The sequence below is a fragment of the Mirounga leonina genome, unplaced genomic scaffold (genome assembly GCF_011800145.1).
Source record: "Mirounga leonina isolate KUSES-001 unplaced genomic scaffold, KU_Mleo_1.0 Mir_94, whole genome shotgun sequence".
Classification (NCBI taxonomy): domain Eukaryota; kingdom Metazoa; phylum Chordata; class Mammalia; order Carnivora; family Phocidae; genus Mirounga; species Mirounga leonina.
The window spans coordinates 28,449,982-28,471,084 of NW_023270855.1; the positions used below are offsets into that span (position 1 = coordinate 28,449,982).

The following is a 21,103-nucleotide window of genomic DNA, read 5'->3' on the forward strand; positions in this document are numbered from 1 at the left end:
CTTCTTCTTCTTCTTCTTCTTCTTCTTCTTCTTCTTCTTCTTCTTCTTCTTCTTCTTCTTTTCTTCTTCTTCTTTTCTTTTCTTTCTTTTCTTTTATCTTCTCCCCCTTCTCCTCCTCCTCCTCCACCTTCTCCTTCTTCTTATTTTTTTTGCACTTGCTTTTCTTTCTGCAGGAATTTCTTCTCCAGATCTTCACATGGCTCATTCTTTTCAGGTCATTCAAGTCTTAGCTCAAATATCCCCTCCTAAGAGGAACTTCCTTGCCTGTCCCCTTCCCAGTTATTCTCCACCAATCACTGTTTAATTTTTGTCATTACACCTGTTGTTATCTGACATGATCTTGGTCTTTGGTTTGTTTGCTTGTTTTCTTTCTCTGCTCCTTCCCCTTATTGTAATGTCAAGCTCCAAGAGAAGAAAGACCCAATCTATCATGTTTTCCACTGGACCTCCAGCACCAAAAACTGGACCTCTTTGCATGGAGTAGGCATACAAAAATGTGCTAAATGAATGAATGAGCCTCTCTTTGTCCCAGCAACCATTCATAGACTGTTGACCAACTAATAATTTGGTGCCTACCCATCATAAAATTAACCAAAATGGGTGGGGCCTCTAGGACCCAAACATGGCTGCACATGGTTTAGATCTGTAGCAGAGGGCAAGCACCCTATAATCATCTGGTTACATACTTGGCACCCAATTACTGATCATACTGATCAAATCAAATGATCAAATGGACAAGTTCAAAAGTTCAGCAAGTCTCTGAAGACTTCTGGTGATGCACAGTAAGACTGAAAGAAGAGCTGAGTGTGCTTTGCTTTTTTTTTTTCATACTGTCTATGTTTCTCTTTCAGAAAGCATTTTAAAAAGTGCTAGAGACACACTGTTTATTTGGCTAGTGGCATTTGGTTGAAAATTGAAGTGATTTTTAAAACTACAGAAACATAGTCATCTGGGCACTAGTGATGAGCTTGAGCTAGAAAGTAATTCACATTACATTTTCATTTAGTCTTGCACAACATAAGGCATTTATATTCATTTTCTTCCATGGCACTGTGTGCTCCAATATGGGATATCTATGCTTTATTTTTTTATCTGCATAAAGGAAACAACAAACTTTATCATTCTTTAGAGAACATTCATTTTGTAGAGGGACCAAATCCCATCTCTAAAGACCATGGTAATCAGAGTAGTAGTTTCAGGTTTGGAATTGGTAAAGTTCATGTCAGTCTAAGATGATGGCTTAAAGTGACAAAAAAAATCATATTTAATGGTTCATTATCCATAGCATTTATTCTGTCCTAACAATTGCTTGTGGTGACTTGCAAAAAGACGGGAGAGACCAGTCCCTTCTCATTTTGACAAGCAATAAACTCAACCTAGAGGTAAATAAGAATAAATTCTTGAAAATTAACCCTGAAGACAAACTCTTTCAAATTCTTGTATCTGTGAGGGAAGAGGGGTTAGCAAACAAGTTCTCTTTGTAACTATTGGGCAGACTGTTTTTAATGCCAACATTTTATGAGGGTTTGTTAAGGTGAGCACCATGACGTAAATTAATTTGATACATGAATTCTTAAAAAGTTCTATCATGCTGTGTAAATATTAATTTGTTAATTTAGGCAATTTGTTACAGACCTCCTTATCATTAGTAAAGATTAATAAGGCCTTAATTCTAATTATCTGCACTATGACTCTGTGTGATGGTAATATTAGGTAAGGATTTCAGGGAAATTAGTACAAATTTCTGTATAGTTGAGAACTTGCTGTGGGTCTTGAATGAGACATATAAACTCTCTGTGTTTCAGTTTCATCAATGTTGAGTATTTCTTTTAAAAGACTATGCTCCATGAAAAGAGAATCTCTTTTCCTTTTTGATTTCCTTCATTGACAGGCCCGATGCCTGGCACCATACTGAACACTTATTGTATCGATTAATAAATCTCATAGGAGTTCACTGAAGAATGCTGATTTAATGAAGCAACTGGGATGGGGCAAGTGATAAGATATTTTTGCCAGGGATCAGGTGTAAAGAAAGATGGACATGGCATTCTCCAAAAATTTTGCCAGGAATATAAATGTCTAATAGTTATATAACAATGTGTTTATCTTCTCCAATGATTAAAGAAGCACATTTATTGTATTCCATATTGGGAAGAATGTGAGGAACCAGGCACCTTCATATCCTCTTGGTGGGCATATAAATTCTTTACTGAAGAGGCATTTGGCAAAATCTATAAAAAATTAAGTTTTATATACCTTTGCCCCAGGAACTTACCTTACACATGAAGTCATAAAATGTAGCATTATTTATAATTGTGAAAAACTGGAACAGCCTAAATATCCATCAGTAGGTGATTGGCTTAATAAATTTTAGTACAGTTGTGCAATAAATTATGGTATAACAATGAGGCCAAAGAATGTGGTAGACCCATAAGGGCTGACATGGAATTAAAAAAGCAATTTAAAAAAATAAGAATTAATTTGCAAAACAATATTTACACTTAGAATCAACCTGCATAAAAAATGAGTGCATGCAAAGAAAAAGCTTGCAATGCTATCCATCAGAACTCTTGATAGTGATTACCTCTGAGAAGTTACATTAAAGGAGATTCTGATATTCTACTTCATTCACTTCTGTACAGTGGGATTTTTCAAGACAGAAAATAAAATGTGTTCCTTTTCTAATAAAGTAAATTATATTTTAAAATGTAGTTCTAAACAACAGAAAATGAGACAGTTTTGGATGATGGGATGTGAGACAGAGGAAGAAAGGATGGAAAAATGAAACCCCTGGTATGTATGCTAACATAAAGTATGAATGTGGAGGCTGTTGAACATAATTCTCAGCTAATTTTTAAAGATTCCAAGAACTAATCAAGTGCATCTCAGAAGAAGTCCCAACTCTGCAAGTGATTCTCTGTACTTTCCACTTATTTATGATATCTCAGTGCTGGGCTTAAGGAGCATTACGACTATAAATCCTTCATTGTAATCAAAGATGTTCAGGCTCCCTGATTAGTAGCTGGGAACTCTCAGCTCACCAACTCCTGCTTCCTTCCAAATCCACCTTTTTGCCAGGGACATGAGGATCTGCCACAGCACTAAACCCTCTGGAATAACTTTGTTAGAAAACCATGTCATTTATTTGACTCCTTAACACCTAGCCTCCAAGTGACAGCTACTACTTCAGCACAGAATCTTACAAAATAAAAAGTGAAAAGTTCTACAAACTGTATCAGCAACAGCTCATTTATTTCAGATTCTAGCCAGCTGTAAAAAAGGAAAAATGGTGATCATTACAGCTCCAGCCTGGAGTTGTTTTCCTTCATAGTTTATTCCTGGACGTGGGAAATCAACTGGAAGGCAAATGCCAGTAATTCTGAGTCCCAAGGAATACAATGTCTCTGAGAACCATTCCCTAAATTCCTCTTGCCTGCCCAGCTTGCTTATCTGTGGGGAACGGGCTATAGATCTGGGAGGGAGGGAAGGAGTCACTGTGATTGCGGGGTTTGTCAACCTGAGGACGTCACTAATGTTCCTTACAGTGCAATGGTGAAGGGTCTTTGAGGTAAGCCAAACCTAGATATTCAAATCCCAGTATTGCCACTTATCAGCTGTATGACCTTGGGCAAGTCATTCAACCTCAGTGAGCCTGTTTTTGCACCGGTCAAGTGAGGTTCAGAGTCACTGTCTCATAGAGATGTTATTTCCCAGGGATGTTAGAACATAATATATGGGACATGTTTTGCATAGTTCCTCTTATCTGGTAAAATTATCTGGCTTTTATTTGATCATAATGGTGCTGATCATGATGATGATGAGAATCATCATCACCATCATCATGATCATCATTCCTGTTAGAAGAGAGTTTGGGGTGGCTGTAAATAACTCTGTTAAAACACTCATGGGCTTCAAAAGATTTAGACAGGTTTCCAGGTTTGGCATTTACTAGCTGCGTGATCTTGAAAAAGATTTAAGTCTCTGCGTGCTGATCTGTAAAAAGGGGAATAAAAATACTCTGGCTCAGCTTTCGTTAACAGTGTTGTTTGACAATCCAGGGGATAATGACCATACCAATAATTATACACACACACACACACACACACACACATACATATATATAAGATGAAAAAATTAACACATCCATCCTACTTTCTGATTTCTACCCTCATTTCCACTTGGTCTAGTGGGGAGAGGCAACTTGTGCTTCAGCCTTTTTGGCAGGGGCTGGGGGGGGGCATGCTCAAAAGCACATAATGGGGTGACAGTGAAATTGCTACAGTTCACCCATTACTACACAGTTTAAATTACTATTTGCTTCTTTGTCACATTTGGAAATAACAAAAAATAGAAATATCCATTTGCTTATTCATGGTAACTTTCTTTTTCTATGGGGCGCCTGGGTGGCTCAGTTGGTTAAGCGACTGCCTTCGGCTCAGGTCATGATCCTGGAGTCCCGGGATCGAGTCCCGCATCGGGCTCCCTGCTCAGCGGGGAGTCTGCTTCTCCCTCTCCCGCTCCCCCCTCTTGTGCTCGCGCTCTCTCTCAAATAAATAAATAAATAAAATCTTAAAAAAAAAACAAAAAAACCTTTCTTTTTCTATTTTATCACGCTAAGTGTAACAAATAAGGCAAGTGTTTGCTTAAACCAAAGTGTAATCTCAAACTTTTTTAAGAAAAATCCATCAACGTTAAAACGCAAAATATCAGGCAATTGCAAATTGAAGCTCTACTTATCTCTCTCTAGGTCCCCATTTCTCCACCTTCCGTATGTCTAAGAATCACATGGGCCCACCTGGCACTCCTGCTGAGTAGGCAGGTCTGCAGCAAGATCTTGGAATCTCTATTTTTACCAAGCTTTCTACATGATACAGACACAGGCAGGGGGTCCCTGAACCTCACACCAGGAGAGATTCTCAAGTCCTGAGTCATGTCCTGGCTCTGCACTCCCATCGCTGGGTCCTAGAAGGGGAATCAGGAATGTGAATCTCAGCCTTACAGTTGTAATCACCGTTACACACACTCAGCCCTGAGGCTTTTACCTTCCTGTTCCGACTGCAGAGCATCTGGCAAGCAGGCAGCTTGAGCACTTGCCTCCTCCTTGTTTGACCTTGTGGCCCCCTGACAATTCAATTCATTTCATGGCTCACAAGATGCCATTCTTTCCGGGATAGGTGGGGCTGGGAAAGGAGAGGGAACACAGGTCCCCCACCACTCAACTGACAGCAGCTTGACCTCATGAAGTCTATTGTGTGACTTCTGGCCACCAGCTTGATAGCTCCAGGGGATGCAGAGAATGTTCTAACATTTCTCTGTTTCCAGAAAAGAAGGAAGCAGAGGTGGAGGTTAATGGGACCTTGGAACAGGCACCTAACATTTTCAAGGGATGGGACATACAGATAGATATGAGTGGGATGTTTCCTTCGGACATTCCTAGCTGTTCCTATAGCTGAATTCCTTTGCTCTTTTCTAGGCAACTTGGTCTCTGTCTTTGTCTGTCTCTCTAATTCTAGGAAGGAAAACAGACAAAAGAAAGAACTAGAACTTATTTTTGTAACTCTGAAGAAAAGCAATGCTTGCATCCTTTCAAGGTGTAGAGCTTCTCCCAGGTAATGAGTTCTGCTCACCACACTCCCTCATGCCTGTTCTGTAAAATTACACACAGTGAGACCAAGAACAACATAAAAGGCTCACTCAGCATACACTAATTTAATCTCTGCCACTTGTCAACTCTCTCGGGGAGCTCCACTGAAACAACAGCCTTGATCACATAACCTACAATCATTCTCAGTAAGTGCCCCCCAATCCTGGTCTTGAAAATCCTGTTCAGATTTTACCTAAATAGAACAAATATCAGGCAAGCCCTGTGAAGCTGAAAGAAAGAGACTTGTATAAAGTAATTTCATTGAATCTTCATATTTCCTTCTGCTCTCTCTAAAGCAGTGTCGGTGGCATGATCAGGGTTCCTGGCCAAGATCAAGTACAACTGTTGCCCTAAGAAGGAAAGCGATGTATTTCCATCTTCGTAGAATTAGGGGTCTAATTCTCTCTTAAGAAAGCTTTAACTTAGGGGGCGCCTGGGTGGTTCAGTCAGTTAAGCGTCTGCCCTCGGCTCAGGTCATGATCTCAGTGTCCTGGCATCAAGCCCTGCATTGGGATCCCTGTTCAGCGGGGAGCCTGCTTCTCCCTCTCCCTCTGTCTGCTGCTTTCCCTGCTGTGCTCTTCATTTCTCTCTCTGTGTCAAATAAATAAATAAAAATCTTTAAAAAAAAAAAAAGAAAATTTCAATTCAATTTTCTCATTTTATAGATAAGGAAAACAGGTTCAAATGGGAACTCTGTGCTGGTCATTGCCTATTTGTTCTCAGTTCCCTCCTCCTTCCACGTTCTTTTCTGCATTTTGGGAGCTTGATTTCCTTACCAATTGGCTTCCAGTTAGGTTCAACCAATGGGAAGCTCCAGTGGGAGACTAGAGGTTGGCAGTAAGGGAGAAGTCAGGATATCTCTCCCTCTCTTTCTCTTGCTGCTTTGGGCAGTATCTGTCGCGGTGGCTGCATCTCTTTTACGTTTCATGCTCCTTCTGGATGCCTCCTCCTTCCATAGTCCCAGCTTCTGCCACACAGGCCCCATCCTCTGCTCTAATAAGACCCCTTCTTCCCTTTATGCCTCTTGCTCGGGGAGGGGGTCAGTAAACACCTGCCAATATGCAAAACTGAGGATATTCTGTAGGTACTTATATAATGTAATCATTAAAAAATATATAAAACATTCTCACCTCACACACCATGCGGAAAAGGCAGTGGGCTGGCTGGATTTGGCTCAAGAGCCTTACTTTGCCATCTCCTGTTCTAACCCTAGGGGTGGGGGTGTTGTCGCACAGTTACTAACCTCTGGATTGCCTCTTGGTCCCCCTTCCCATAATGCAACCCCTGTCTACCTAGTTCCCTATCTTACCTTTTAAAAATTGAGCCATCAGGGATGAGCTCTCTTTTTCTGACTGGACCTTGACTGATACTGGCAATGACTTGTTTACAACTAGTAGAATTATTGTCCACTTCATAAATTTCTTATGGCTTTCCGAAATGTGGGTGCAAACACATCTCAATGGAATCCTGTAAGTTTCCATTTAAATTAAATTAGGTCAGCTGGTTGCCTACGTGTGTGTGACCATTCTGGTTGACGTCCTCATGCAGTGTTGAAAAACTCATGGCACTAAGAGGTGCCTATAAGCCAAAGTTGGCCTCCATGCTGACCAAATGTTACCTAACATCACTGGCAAAAGTGATGGAGAAAGCTGGGAAAAGATGACCAACAGGATTGGGTTGTAGATGCAAATTCCCATAGGAGGTGAGGCATGGATGACTATGTGAATATGAAGTGCTACATACCACACAGCACCCTCTGACCACCTCTACCCCTGTCCAAGTCACCAACAACCCTCCCCTGGATGGCTGCCGCTGTCTCCTAACTGGCCTCCCTGACTCCACTACTGCCCCATGCCCCCTTAAGACTAACTGTTTTATAGCCACAAGCAAGATCTTTCAAAAACATAAAGTTGCATGATTCTGCTGCTCAAAACCTCCAAAGACTTCCCATCTCACCCTGTATAATATCCAAATTCCTCATATTATCCCACGAGACCCTATGTGATCCAGCTTCTGTCTGCTTCTTCAAGTTCATCTCCTGCCTCCCTCCCTCAGCCTCACTCCAACCCAGCAAGGCTGGTCTCCTTGCTGATCTTCAGACCCTCCCCAAGCTCAGACATCAGGCCTCTACACTTGCTCCTCCCTCTCTCAGGAATATGCCCCTTGGGGCTTTGAGGCAAGCTCTGTCACTCGCTCTCCCTCTCTCAATTCTTGCAGATCCGCACTCCAATGTCACTTCTCAGGGAGGTTGCCCCCAACCAGCTAATCTAACACAACACAGCTCCTCCTGCAATCTCCTTTATCTTCTTAATTTCCTGTCAGCATTGTCCATGCTGTTCCATTGGCTTAGAACATTCTTTCCTCTTCTCTTTTTACTGGCTTAAATGCTATCTCTTCAGGGAGGGCCTTCTGGATCATTCTCTCTATATAGGTGTCCTTTAACTCTCTCCACTCCACCAACACTTATTTTACTTCTCTATGCAATGTTCACCTTCTTCCTGGAAATAACCACTACTCTCTCTCTCTCTTTCTGTGTGTGTGTGTGTGTGTATTCTTTGTCCACATCTTTAATGTCTTCCTCCCATCCCCGTATAATTGTAAATTTTAAGAGGGAAGGGGCTATGTCCACTTCACCAATATATACCATGTGCCTCCACAGCACAGGGCCTTGTACACTGTAGGTGCTTAATAAATACTTATTGGGAAAATGACTAAGTGATATGGGGTAATTCACAGATGTAGCAAAGACGATTAAAGAATCTCCTCACCCTATTAGAGGCCATCCGTCACCCATCCACATCTCTCTGGGTTTCTCTAACGGTTTTCGAATGCAAGCATCTGAGATCTCTGCTTGAAGGTTTTGCTGGGCTGCAAGTGTATGCTTGGTCTGCATGCAGTGCCAGGGAGTTAACAGAAGCTGCAGTAGTAGTTTTTGACCAATATGGTAGTTGGTAGATAATTATCCCAGCTTCATCACTTGCCTGATAGAATTACTCTGAAGCATATTATCTGTGTTTTCCTAGAAGTCTCAGTTGCCCCAATTGATCATGGTGGTACCTTGCTCATTAATCTACTCTTTATTGGTTTTCTTCCCTTTCCCCATGCCTTACTGGTGCTGTCAGGGATCACATGCCCAGACACTACAAATCCTTGTGTCAGGGGTGCTTCTGTGAGAATCCAACTAAGGCATCCTCCTAAGTCCCCACCACCACTCATCTTTTGGGGAAGTGTTGCAACATAAGTGCTCTAATCTACACAGTGGGATGGGGATGGAGTAATTTGTCATTCACTAATTTTTTCATTTAACTCGTTCCATGCCAGCAGCCACTGTACGTGTTTTCTGTGATCTCTGCAGATACTCCCTACAAATGACAGTTTTTGTCTTCACTGCAGGGATCTCCAAACATGGCTGTCCTTATTCTTGGTCTACAGCTATGCCAGTTCCTTGCATTACATTCTATTAATCAAGGGCATCTGGGTGGCTCAATCAGTTAAGTGACTGACTCTTGATTTCAGCTCAGGTCACGATCTCAGGGTCCTGAGGTTGAGCCCTTCATCAGGGGGTCCATGCTCAGCAGGAAGCCTGCTTGAGGATTTTCTCTCTCCCTCTGCCTCTGCCCCCACTTGTACATGCGCGCTCTCTCTCTCAAATAAATAAATAAATCTCTTAAAAAAAACAAAAACTATTAATCGTATCCACAACAAGGACACTACAATTCAGTGAACTCTCCATGTGTGCCAAACTCTGTGTTACACAAATAACTTGTATGACTTAACTGAAAGGTCACAACCATGCTAAGAGGAAAGTACTATTATTTCCTTCTTACAATAAGGAAACCTAGGCCCAGGGAGATTATAACTTGTCCATCCGCTAGGTGGCAGAGCTTGGATTTGAAGCCAGATGTTTGGCGAAAGATACCCCATTAACCCTTTGGCTACACCACCCTCAAATCTTCTCAGCCCTCCCTGCCCCATAGAACCACCAGGTCTCATCACACACAAAATTTATTTTAATGCACAACATTATGATGAGATACTGTAGTTATAAAGTTTCTGAAACGTTAGCCAAAAAGAGTGAAACCCTTCAGTAATGAGAAACAATAAACAAATGCTTAAATGTAATTGCAAATGCAGCATTTCCTGAACACAAGGAATAAAAAATTGAAGCCCTTAACATTTTTATTTTCCCCAAATTGGCCCTTATGGTAAAAAGAACAGTTTATCACCACTGCTCCAGGGTATGGATCTTAGAGAAAGAATGCTTTTCCACCAACAGAGCTAGCATCACTAGGTAATGGCCCAAATTTCACAGATTTCCTGGCATCAACATGCACCTGCACCATTCCAAACAGGAGTGGCAGAATCAGAGCAAGTGGCTATGGTTATAAAGGGGAGAACAGGGTTTATGCAGCCAGTGCCCAGCTGAGCACCCCAGCTTGCCTTTCCCTCAATACAGAAGACCGCTTCTCAAATTCCATTTCAAGAATCATGAGGAACATAACACCCAGTGCTCGGGTGTTATACGCAAACAGTGAATCATGGAACACTACATCAAAAACTAATGATGTAATGTATGGTGATTAACATAACATAATAAAATAAAAAAAATGTTAAAAAAAAAATCATGAGGAACAGACTCAGAATTGCATTCCCCCACCCCACTCAGGCCACACAACCCCGGCAGTACCATGTTAATGAAACTGAACATTCTCCATTCTGCCACGTTGGGAGGATTTCATTCTCCCATTAGTTTAATGAGAAAAAATACAGACCTGATGATACCTTCAAGGACACCTTAAATAAGCATTAAAGATAAGAGCCAAAAACAAGTTAATAAATGTGAGACAGTTAAATATGTATGCACTTTTTAATGTTTGCATATGGGAGAGAGAGAGTTGGGGAAGCTACCATTCTGGGTAAAATGTAACATAATAAAGGGGTTGTTTTGTTGTCTTGGGGGTATTTTTGCTAATTAACCAAAATAATCATCTTTTTTAGCTCTCTATTTTTAATTCCTTTCTTGATAATGGAAGTAGAAATATTATACTAAAGGAGAACTTATTGAATGCCAGGCCTTGTTTTAAGCATTTCCCACATATGATTCACTTAATACAATACTACTGTGAAATACGTAACACTGTCTCTGTTTTACAGATAAAACAAAGAGGTAGGCAACTTTCTCAATAAAACATGACTAGTAAGTATCAAAGTGGGGATTTGAACCCAGGCAGTCCATCTTCATAGTTCAAGCTATACTATGTTGTTTCAGTAGATTAACGGTATAAAAAGTCATAAAATCTTATTATAGAAAATCTGGAAAATGTAGGAAGTATAAAAAGAATATTTGATTCATTCATAATTTCACCATAGAGAAATAAATTAACAATTTTATGCAACGATCATGACATAATCTTCATAAATATGACTTAGTTTTTGTTATTTGGGTATCCCACGAGAAAAGAAGTGTGGTTAACCACCAAATTTAGAGAATATATTTGGGATGGACTGCCAAAGTATAGACTATGTCTTATACAAAATTTATTTTGGAGGTGCCGTAGATCACTTCCAAAATCTGAGCAATCTTCTGTTTTTCAGAAACTGAGGTTGAAGTACATGCTAGTATGACTTCCAAAGGAAGAGACCCACCATTTTGCTAAGATACCATGACTAGAGAAAACCAACTGTGGCTTCATATTTTCTTCTAGAACAGTGGTTTTTAAAGTGCTTAGAGGAGACCTAGGGTTCTAAGGAGATACTGGAGGTGCTGCAGCAGGGAGTGGGCGATGTGTTTGGCAGGGAGAGGGCGAAGGAAGACCAGCTTTGTGCTTCAAGCCCCTTTTCTCACTGGCTTCAGCTTTCTCAGGGACTCCCATCTGTTCTAGAAACAGAGCTTCTGAGCAAGGCAGTGTTTGGAAGACACGTGTCTGCTACTGAAAAAATAAGATAAATAAAGATAAATAAGATAAAGATAGTGCACTATCTTTGTCTCAGAACCCAGCTAAAAATATTTCAAAGAAGTGGGCCACTGTCCTCATAGATGACAATAAACATTTGTATCCAATTTCTTCAGCTGCCTTTCATTGGGTAATATGTCTTGGGAAGAAAATTAAGCCCAATACCAGAAACTGTTTGCTTGAAGTATCTTTTCAAATTGTACACTTAGCCAAGGGTTGCATGAAATTAAGTATTACTCTGTTCTCCACCAAAAACAAAACAAAACAAAACAAAACAGGCACTGTTTTCCTATCTAAACAGGTCTCTTGATTACTCTCTTCCAGTTTGAGAGACAGAGAGACCTGTGCGCAATGTTTAGTGACTTGTTGATCTTCAAATCTTAATGGACTGACTTTCAAATTATCTGTTGCTACCTATCTTTTGGTAGGAAGTCATTGTGAAGGTAATGCAGACCTTACAATTTCATGAATAATGTTACTAAGCATCCTACCCCTGCTGCCCAGCCATTGACATTTATCTCCTGTGCTAGATTCCAGCCATTGGTAGTTCTTATCTCCTATCCTAGATCCCACATATTGATCAATGAGTGTGCACTGGCTTGGCCATTCTCCATTAAAGCCAAGGAATGCATCCAGAACTTTAGAAGTGTCAAGCACCCCTCCCTCCATCCCCATCAGCCTCATTTCTACTCATGCAGGTAGCTTTTATTACCAAATTACCAGGGATTCTATCCTCAATATTACCGAGTTTTACACTCTCTTAGTTTAGAGAGTGTCTACTTGAGCAGAGGTGTTTGCAACTTTTATCAGTTCTACTCTTAAAAACCATTCAGTATATTTGGTATAAATGCCACTTCCCATGATTCATTGGCTATGAGCTGAGGCACTTGTTTTGGACTAGGGAAAGTTCACTAAATCAATATAATAAGGATGTGTTCCATGATACACAGATCCTCTGAGATGCTCAGTGAGGAAATGTGTCTGCAGTCAAACATATTTGAGAAACATTGTATTTCTCTTGGTGCTTCAAAATGTGCATTAGAAAAGCAGAGTGCTAAGAAGTATTTCTTAAATTTATTTGACCATATGATTTTTAAATTATCCCTCACCCCTTCTCTCCCTCCCTCCTTCTTTTCTTCATTAAACATTAAATACCTAGGGCTCCATGGGAAAGATTTTGGAAAATACTGTACTTTCCTATTTAAGAAAAGTTTTCAGGGGTCAATTTCTACTTTTCTCTGTAATCCCAGAGCCAGCACCATGTCTGGCACAAGGTGATTACTCAATAAATGTTTAATTGAAGTGAACAAGAGAGTAGATTAGTGAGATGCCAAACATCGTGCTGAAAGTTGTTTTAAAAAATAATACCAGGGATGCCTGGGTGGCTCAGTCGGTTAAGTGTCTACCTTCAGCTCAGGTCATGATCCCAGAGTCCTGGGATCAAGTCCCCATCAGACTCCCTGCTCAGCGGGGAGTCTGCTTCTCCCTCTGCTGCTCCCCCTGCTTGTGCTCTCTCTCTCTCTCTGTCAAACAAATAAAAATACCAGGTAGGGGCACCTGGGTGGCCCAGTCAGTTAACTGTCAGACTCTTGATTTTGGCGCAGGTCATGATCTCACGGTCGTGAGATCGAGCCCAGCATCAGGCTCCACGTTGGGTGTGGAGCTTGCTTAAGATTCTCTCCCTCCCTTTCCCTCTGTCCCTCCCCCTCCTCTAAAATAAGAAAGAAATACCCTCTCTGTGAGCATGAATGGCCATTTCCTACCTGAATGGGTAGGCAAATGCTATGTCAATGCTGAGGTTACTTTCCGTCTTGTTGACACAGTCCACACTCAGCCGCAGGCCTCCAGAATAGCCACCACATGTTGCAAATGCAAAGATTGCAAAAAGCTGTGGAGAACAAAAAAAAAAAAAAAAAAGAAAGAAGAGAGTCATTAGAATCATGCTATTCTAATGAAATATATAAATAGGAGTTTACTGCCCGGGTTGAGAGAGGTTATGTTTCTTCTGAAATGTGGCATTATATTTGGTTCAGGAAGGAAGATGAAAGCCAGGAGGATGATGGGGACTGTAGAGGTGGTCTCTGAAAAAATAGTCTGGCAAGGTGGGGTAACTTTGCTTGGAGGAAAACTGAACACAAGGACAAAATATCTGTGTTCTACTGTGTAAAGAGCTGCCATGCCTCAGAAGGTAGAGATACGATCTCATATCAAAACATCTGGAAAGTTACACACTAAGGGATTAATGATGGATGTCTCCAGGTGGGAAGAATTTGAGGTGTCTCCTTGCTTTCTTCTTTTGGTTTATCTGTGTCTTCTGCAATAAACATATTTTATCTTTTGGAGTAATATAGTTGTTTTTTTTTTTTTTTTTAAAGGCATAGTCAGAATTTGAGAGCTAAAGAGCTTTGGGAGAGTAGATGAGTATCTAAAAGGCTCTACTTCAGGGCATCTGATTTCAGTATGTCAGCCTCAAAGCCTCCCTGGTTGTTACATCTCTGTATTAGTTGCTCTTTGTCAACTATTAAAAGGTTCAGCTGGTTACCAACTAATGTCATAGTCTATCCTGGTGTAGAACATGGGTCTGTGGGAATTAGGTACTGAAAATGAGGAGCAGGAAATCAGGGAAGGCTTTAAGAAAGAAGATACATCTGGGAGACCAAGGATAGCGTAAGATGGGAAGCAAATGCTAAACTTTGTCTGCTTAGTTTGGCTAAATTCAAAAGTATTTCCTGCTCATTTCCAAAGAAAGTCAAGTGCACTTAACACTAACCCATGTTGTAATACTCCCATTTATTTTATTTTCATTTTGGAATTCAGGTTCTTGAGGTAGTTTGGGGTCCCATTAGGAACACTAGTTCACTTTGCACAGCAAACAGAATTAAGGGTTAAGTGCATGGGCTCTGGAATGTGATCTTGGGAAGGTTCCTTAATTTCCCCATGCCTTGGTTTCTTCATCAGTAAAACAGCATTGATAATAACTCTTCTGGGTCATTTTGCTATTGGTGATATAAAGCAGACAGTTGCTGTGGACAAGAAGGCTGCTGGAACTGGTAATGTTACCAAGCCTATTCAGAAAGCACAGAAGACAAAATGAGTGTTATAACACCTGCCACCTCAGTCTTACTCGATAGAAGAATCTCAGAGCTGTTGGCCTCAACTGGCCATCAAACTTTAATAGGAAAGACTGGTTAATGATAAAACCTTCACAGGGAAAGGAATATTTTGGGGACCATTTTTTTTTTTTTCTGTGTGTGGCAGTTTTAAGTTACTAGTTTTTAAAATCAGTATTTTAAAAGTGGAAACAACTTGACCAAAGACATAGTAGATATAGTAAGAGAAAACTGTGTTTATATGTGTTACTGTGTATAAAGCATTTAGAACAGATCTTGGCAGAGGAAAAGTACTCAATAAACGTTAACAAATGTTATTACTCTAAATGGATGTGGATGGCTCCTTAGATGTTCCAGGCCATAAAATAGGAAATTTAGACTTACTCTCTAGCTAAATTGATGCGACCATCAGCCCCAGTGAACTTGCATCCAAGCACTCCAGAAAAACTGATCTGTTTTGCTTTGCTTTTCTTCCTAATTTGCCTCATCAATAGCATTTGAGGAGGCGTTCAGAAGCTACTCCAATCCACTCCACCATCTGGGGCTGATATACACAGAACACCAAGACTGAAGGGAACCTGATTTTTATCCCTGTTGTGTGCATCTGCTCACTTCTCACGACCAAATGCTCTCTTTCTGTCAGCTTTTAGTATTGGTAAGAATAAGTAGGAAGTGAGTTTAAGTGCTCAATGTTTAAATCTAAGTTGCATAATATAATACTGGATGTCTCAGCCCTTTGTTCCCTGTCAGAATACTGCCTTTGGTAAGACTTCTTCCAGAAGAAAGAGTGGAGTAATGGAGCCCTGAGCTCTGTGGTATGGCTATGGAGACAGCCCTTATCCTGCTCAAGCTTCTTCATCTGTAAGACAGGGATGTCCTCTGTAACTCCTTGAATCACTGAGAGAATTAAATAAGATGGAATACATATTTATGTGCAGCCCCTCTCAATTCATGAGAGATTTATGTGGTATTTACACATGTATACTTCTATGGGGCAAGAGTCCTAAGGGTGTAACCAGCACTTGTACATGTCAAGGTTAGGAGGAATTGTCTATTCTTGCCATTATTAAGTGCCTACTATAGGCCAGGATTTGGGCCCAGCACTTAACATATGTGATATTATTTTCTCTTAACAGCAATGATGTGAGCGTGTGTGTGAAGCTTAGCATTCCCATATTAAAGATGTAGCAGAATAGCATAATGGCTCTAAGCAGTTGCATTTTAAAAAATTCCTTGAAACATTAAAATGTAGCAAGTTAGATCTGAAGGGACATAAAGATAATTCCTGTTAATTTCAGTGCTTAATAGCTATAAGGGAACTACCCTTGGCTTTTCATCTTACATTAAAGTGCTTTATATACAGTAAGGAATTATTAATACTACCATGTAATGAACTTAAGATGGAATGGTAATTATGTATTTAACTATTCAAAATGTTAGATGCATAGAAGGAAGGTGTCAGACTATTAAAACCACACATACCACTAGTTTTTCTTTTACTTCTATCGAGCTCTGAAAACATTAAGACATTGTACTTGAGTTAAATATGGTACCTATGGGCTTTCTGGTTAACTTTCTCCCTTCCCCCAGTCCTTACTGATTAAAGGGAAATCATACTGTGTGACCGATATCAAATTCACATGGGTTTGGTGAGGATTAAACAGATAATGTTTGTACAACACTGGGAGAGTCAGATCCTGCTGAGTGAATAAGGTATTACAGGCATGGTTGATTCCATATCTGGGAGAGTGAAATCAACTCCCTCAGATTCTATCAACTAGGGGCCTAGGTCTATAATTGGAATACATCAAGACAGAGTGGGGAGAGGCGACCGGAAGCTCTTTGGTGGGTCAAAATTCCCTTGGTGTTGAAGAGGAATGTAGAGTGGGAGGGAACTCAGAAAATGCTCTCACGGATTCCCCTCCCAGAAGTCTGCCCAACCGCTCCTCCCTAGGTGGTCGGGCAGAGCAGTTGTGGGAGTCAGGCAGAACCTGAGTGTGAGTCCAATTCCTAGCTGTCTGACGCTGAGCAAGTTATTTAACTTCTCCAAACCTCAGTTCCTCCATCTCTTAAATCAGGACTAATTCACTGGTTCATTCAGCAGACGTTCAGTGGTGTACTTACTTGGTGTCAGCTGGGAGGGAACAGGAAAATAAAAAAGAGAAAACACAAAGACAAAGAAGGCCCCTGCTCACTATGGAGCTCAACACTGGATGGGGGGACAGAGTCAGAAAGAACATACAAGTGAAACAATTACACATTGTGCTATATGTTTTGTGGGGGTGAAGCTCTTCTAGACAGGGAGGTACACCTGATGAAAGTTACATGTAAGCTAAGACCTTGAGGATGAAGGACAGGAAGCCATGGGGAGTGGAGGGAAGTGCTCTGGGCAGAGGGAACAGCTCAAGTGAAACCCCAAGGGAGGAAAGCTTGTCAATGGGAGGTCAATGTGGCAATCAGATCATGAAAGAGGCTGAGAAGAATAGTGTTTGCCTCACACAGTTTTGTGTGCTTTAGCTGGGAGAACATATGTAAGGCATCAGGCTCACAGTCCTCAGCAAACACTGAAGTGTCTCCTCCTCCTTCTGCTTCTCTGCTACTATTACTATCACCACTACACTGCTGAAGGAACTAAGAAATCCAGAGGAAAATTCACTTGCCCCCACTCAGCTAGAGCAGAGTTGGAACTAGATTCCTGGTCTCTGGACTCCCTGAGTCAGCATTCTTCTAATTAGCTCTACAATAGCAGGGAGAACAATTCCTTGCCACCTGGGTGGGAGTTAACTGTCAAATGTTCCAGGCTTCTTTACCCAGAAATGCACCATGGTGCTTTAGTGGCCTGAGGTTCTCCATGTTTCTTCTGAGTGTCTGACAGGCACATATGGGCAAGTTCACTAGCCAAGCAGAATGGATGCTTTGTGATCAATTTGTCCTCCCTCCTCCCTCCCTACTTCTCCCCCTCCCTCCTTCCTTCCCTCCCTCCCTCTTCCTCCTTCCTTCCTTCCTTCCTTCCTTCCTTCCTTCCTTCCTTCCTTCCTTCCTTCCTTCCTTCCTTTCACTCTTGATCAGGTGGAGGATTTTAGAAGGAGGTTCTTGGAAGACATAAAGAGATAGAAACTTCCTTATCTTGACAACCGTTTCTCTGAGAGGCTGTTAAAATTAGCAAGAGGAAGGTTTGTGTGTCTTGTAGATGCTTGACTCTGCAAGGCTAATGCTGGGAGATGGAACTGTGTTATGTGGCCAAGATGGAATGAGAACTGGAGGTGGGTCCTGTAAGTCTGAAGAGAGAAAAGAGCCTGAGGGGACTATGTGGGGTATAAGGAAGAGATGAGAGAAGGACTAGGGAGAAAGACCTCCATTGGAAGCTGACTCTGCAGGGACTACAAGCAACTTGATGAGAGACATGAAGACATGGAGTCTGTGTGTGTGCACATGCATGCATGTGTCATTTTTTCCAAATCCTAGGCTCTGCGTGTACATCCTCACCTAGCACTGCATTCCTTCTGGTAATGCAATCTACTTACTTACCTTTGTAGATCCTGGGGCCATAGCCCTGGGGCAAAAGTCCATTTACCCAACCAAGTGAAATTATAAAATCTTTGTGTGGCTATCTTTCCTCAAGCTTCCAATTCTCAAACAAAGCAGACAGCTCACCCTCCAGCACATTCTAAGATAATCAATATCATAACCACTGGCCCAATCATTCACCTCCCTTGAATTTAAGAGACAGAAATAAATCTCCTACAATGAACTCTCATTTCAATACTGTCTTGGATGATCTACAGCTCTGTTCCTAACAAAAAAAACTATTCTCTAAATGGACAAAATTAACCAGCAGAGATTTCCTTTGCATGAAGACTGATTAGAAATACATTCAGGTGAAAGATGCCTAGCATTTTCTGGCTTAATAAGCATCCATAAACCAAAATCAGCCATAGCAGGCATATCTTTGCACACTTAATGATACCAAAGGTTTTTCCCTGGAAAGAGGGCAAGCAGCTCCCTCCTTGGAACTAATTGAACCACACAAGGAATATCAATGAAAGATGCTATTAATCCTTATGGTTAATTTTCGAGGTATAGTGGAAAGCACTAGGTTAGAGGAGGACAGGAAATCAGGTTGATTAATGGCTCTCACAGGGACCTGTGGTCTGCAGGAAAGTTAGGGAGAGGACATTTTCCATGGCCTGATATACAACCTCAGGCATGAAGGATACCTTGGAAGAAATAAGTGAGAATAAGAAGACTAGTACGAAAGGGATTGGAAAATTGAAACCAGGTACTAATACTCATGATGCCACTGAGCTGTGTGCTGACAATCATAACTCCAGGGGATAAAGCATTGATTTCTAGCATTTGATTTGCCAATTTCCATGATGTGAATACTCCTGCTATGGCCAATGCCAAGCTATACTCTTAATACCTGCAAACTTGATTGGAAGGAGTGCTGCACCATCAGCTGAGCTCCAGCATACCACTACTCCCAAGAGCTTTCCCCAGGAGCAAGAGCCTTGGGCTTATTTCATTGACTCACCCCTCTTATTTCTTATTTCCTGTTATTTCATATCACTCACCTTGGGCTTATTGAATTGATTCACTCCTCTTTCATCAGGTACAACTATTCATCCTTTCATTCATTTATCCACCCAATCGCTTATTCACTTAGTTAATGTAGCAGAGGCTGTCTATGCCTTGCCTATGTCCCCTTAGCTGGGCCTAGAGGTCATCTGCAGCCTCAGGGAGCAGGTCTGGTCCACCTACAGACCAAAGGCTTCACCCTCCAACACCCGATCCTCTTTGCTGAGGGCTTTCTTGGGCAGCAGGAATGCACTCAGCCTGTGACAGGGGCATGATGGAAGTCCCCTGGAGTTAATTCTCTGCCAGCTTCTGACCAATTTGGGATGGAAATTAGTGGACAAAACCCTAGGGTTCTTGGCCCTCTGTGGGGAAACTCTGAGGTGTGGTTAGTACAGTTTTTCAGAGGCTGCCCTTTGAGATTGAGCCCCCGTTGTCTACAGCAACATCCATCTGCTCATTAATACCTGTCGTGGGCGTTCCTCCTTTCCCTGTCTCAACTCCCTACTCATCATTTTGCCTCTTGGTATCACCTCGCAAGTAAACTTCTTGAGTCAAAATTCTTGTCTCAGGGTCTGTTTTGGGGGACTGCAACTGAGACAGTTATCAAACCCTGACTAAGGGCCTATTACTATTCAGGCACTGTAATGTACCCTAGGATTATATTAATAAAATGAATTGTACTTCCTGACACACCTTATCTCATGCCCTCAGCTTCCATCTTTTCACACCCTCATCTCCCCAGCCCTCTCTAAATAAGCTGAGCTCTTTTATAAATAGGAGTTCTTCTTTGACCATATTATCCAGAACAGGCTTCCTGACCTCAGCCCACCCCAGCTCTGACCCCATTATTCCCTGTCTTTCTTTGCTTTTACATGGGCAGATGTCTTAAAATCTGTACTTTTGGCATTACTTATTCACCTGTTTATGTTTTGTTTGACCACTTCCCTGAGAAAAGGTAATGTCTATTGTCTCTTGCTGGATCTCTACCACCTGTACAATGCTTGGCATGAAATAGGTACACCCTAAATACTTGTTGACTAAATAAGTAAAGATAATTCCTTCCTCCACCTCTAGGGAACTTGCTGTCTATTTGGGGATACAGACAAGTGGATGAAAAGGCACCGTGACAGTGTTTTATTGTGTAATTGGAGCATGTTAGAGGAAAATATGGTACATATGGTACATACTTGCAGAGGAGTGGAGGAGAAATAAGGAATAGCTATCTGGAGAAGTGGATAGCTAAAGAGAAATTAGGAAACCTTGCCAGTTTTATACAGGTAAGAGGGAGAAGAAAAGTATTCTAGGCAGGGAGAGCAACAAGTCAAAGACTCAAATGAGCAAGTGAGGCACATCTGGGGCAGACGCTGCAAGGAGGGAAGAAGGGGGTGACTCTGTTCAAGAGTGAGGCAGGGATGTTTCAGGTATGGTCTAGCAGGGATCCCAAAATTACGATCCCTGGGCGGTATCCAGTCACATCCAGCTACAACTATTCGTGTATGTGTATAGATGTGTTTACACTACAATGATAGAACTGAATCCTGACAACAAAGATCCTGGTCACAAAGCCAAACATATTTACTATCCGGCCCTTACAGAAATAGTCTGTCAATGGGAAAAAGCCCCAAGGAAACCTGAAGAAACCCCAGTTTTATGAGGGGGATTGGGACTTCAGCAGGGGAGGGGCATGACAAATATGCATTTCAGACAGGCCACGGTGGTTGCCATGGAGAGTGTGGAGTGAGAGAGGGAGGGACAGGTGCTGGAAGACCAGCAAGTGTCTTAGTTCTCCAGAGTCTAAACACCCTGTGCCAAAAGGA

At 41.5% G+C, this 21,103-nt stretch overlaps 1 protein-coding gene across 1 annotated transcript in view; it reads right to left on the reverse strand.

Annotated features, from left to right (window-relative positions):
* The window catches only part of SYNPR (synaptoporin), a 114,571-nt gene extending 96,314 nt beyond the window's left edge, over positions 1–18,257 (reverse strand). The window contains exons 1-2 of the mRNA XM_034997421.1: positions 18,237–18,257; positions 13,362–13,486 (exon numbers count right to left, since the gene is read on the reverse strand). Of these exons, the coding sequence (XP_034853312.1) occupies positions 13,362–13,486; positions 18,237–18,257 (146 nt within the window). The remainder of the gene's footprint in view (positions 1–13,361; positions 13,487–18,236) is intronic.
* Positions 18,258–21,103: the final 2,846 nt, after the last annotated feature.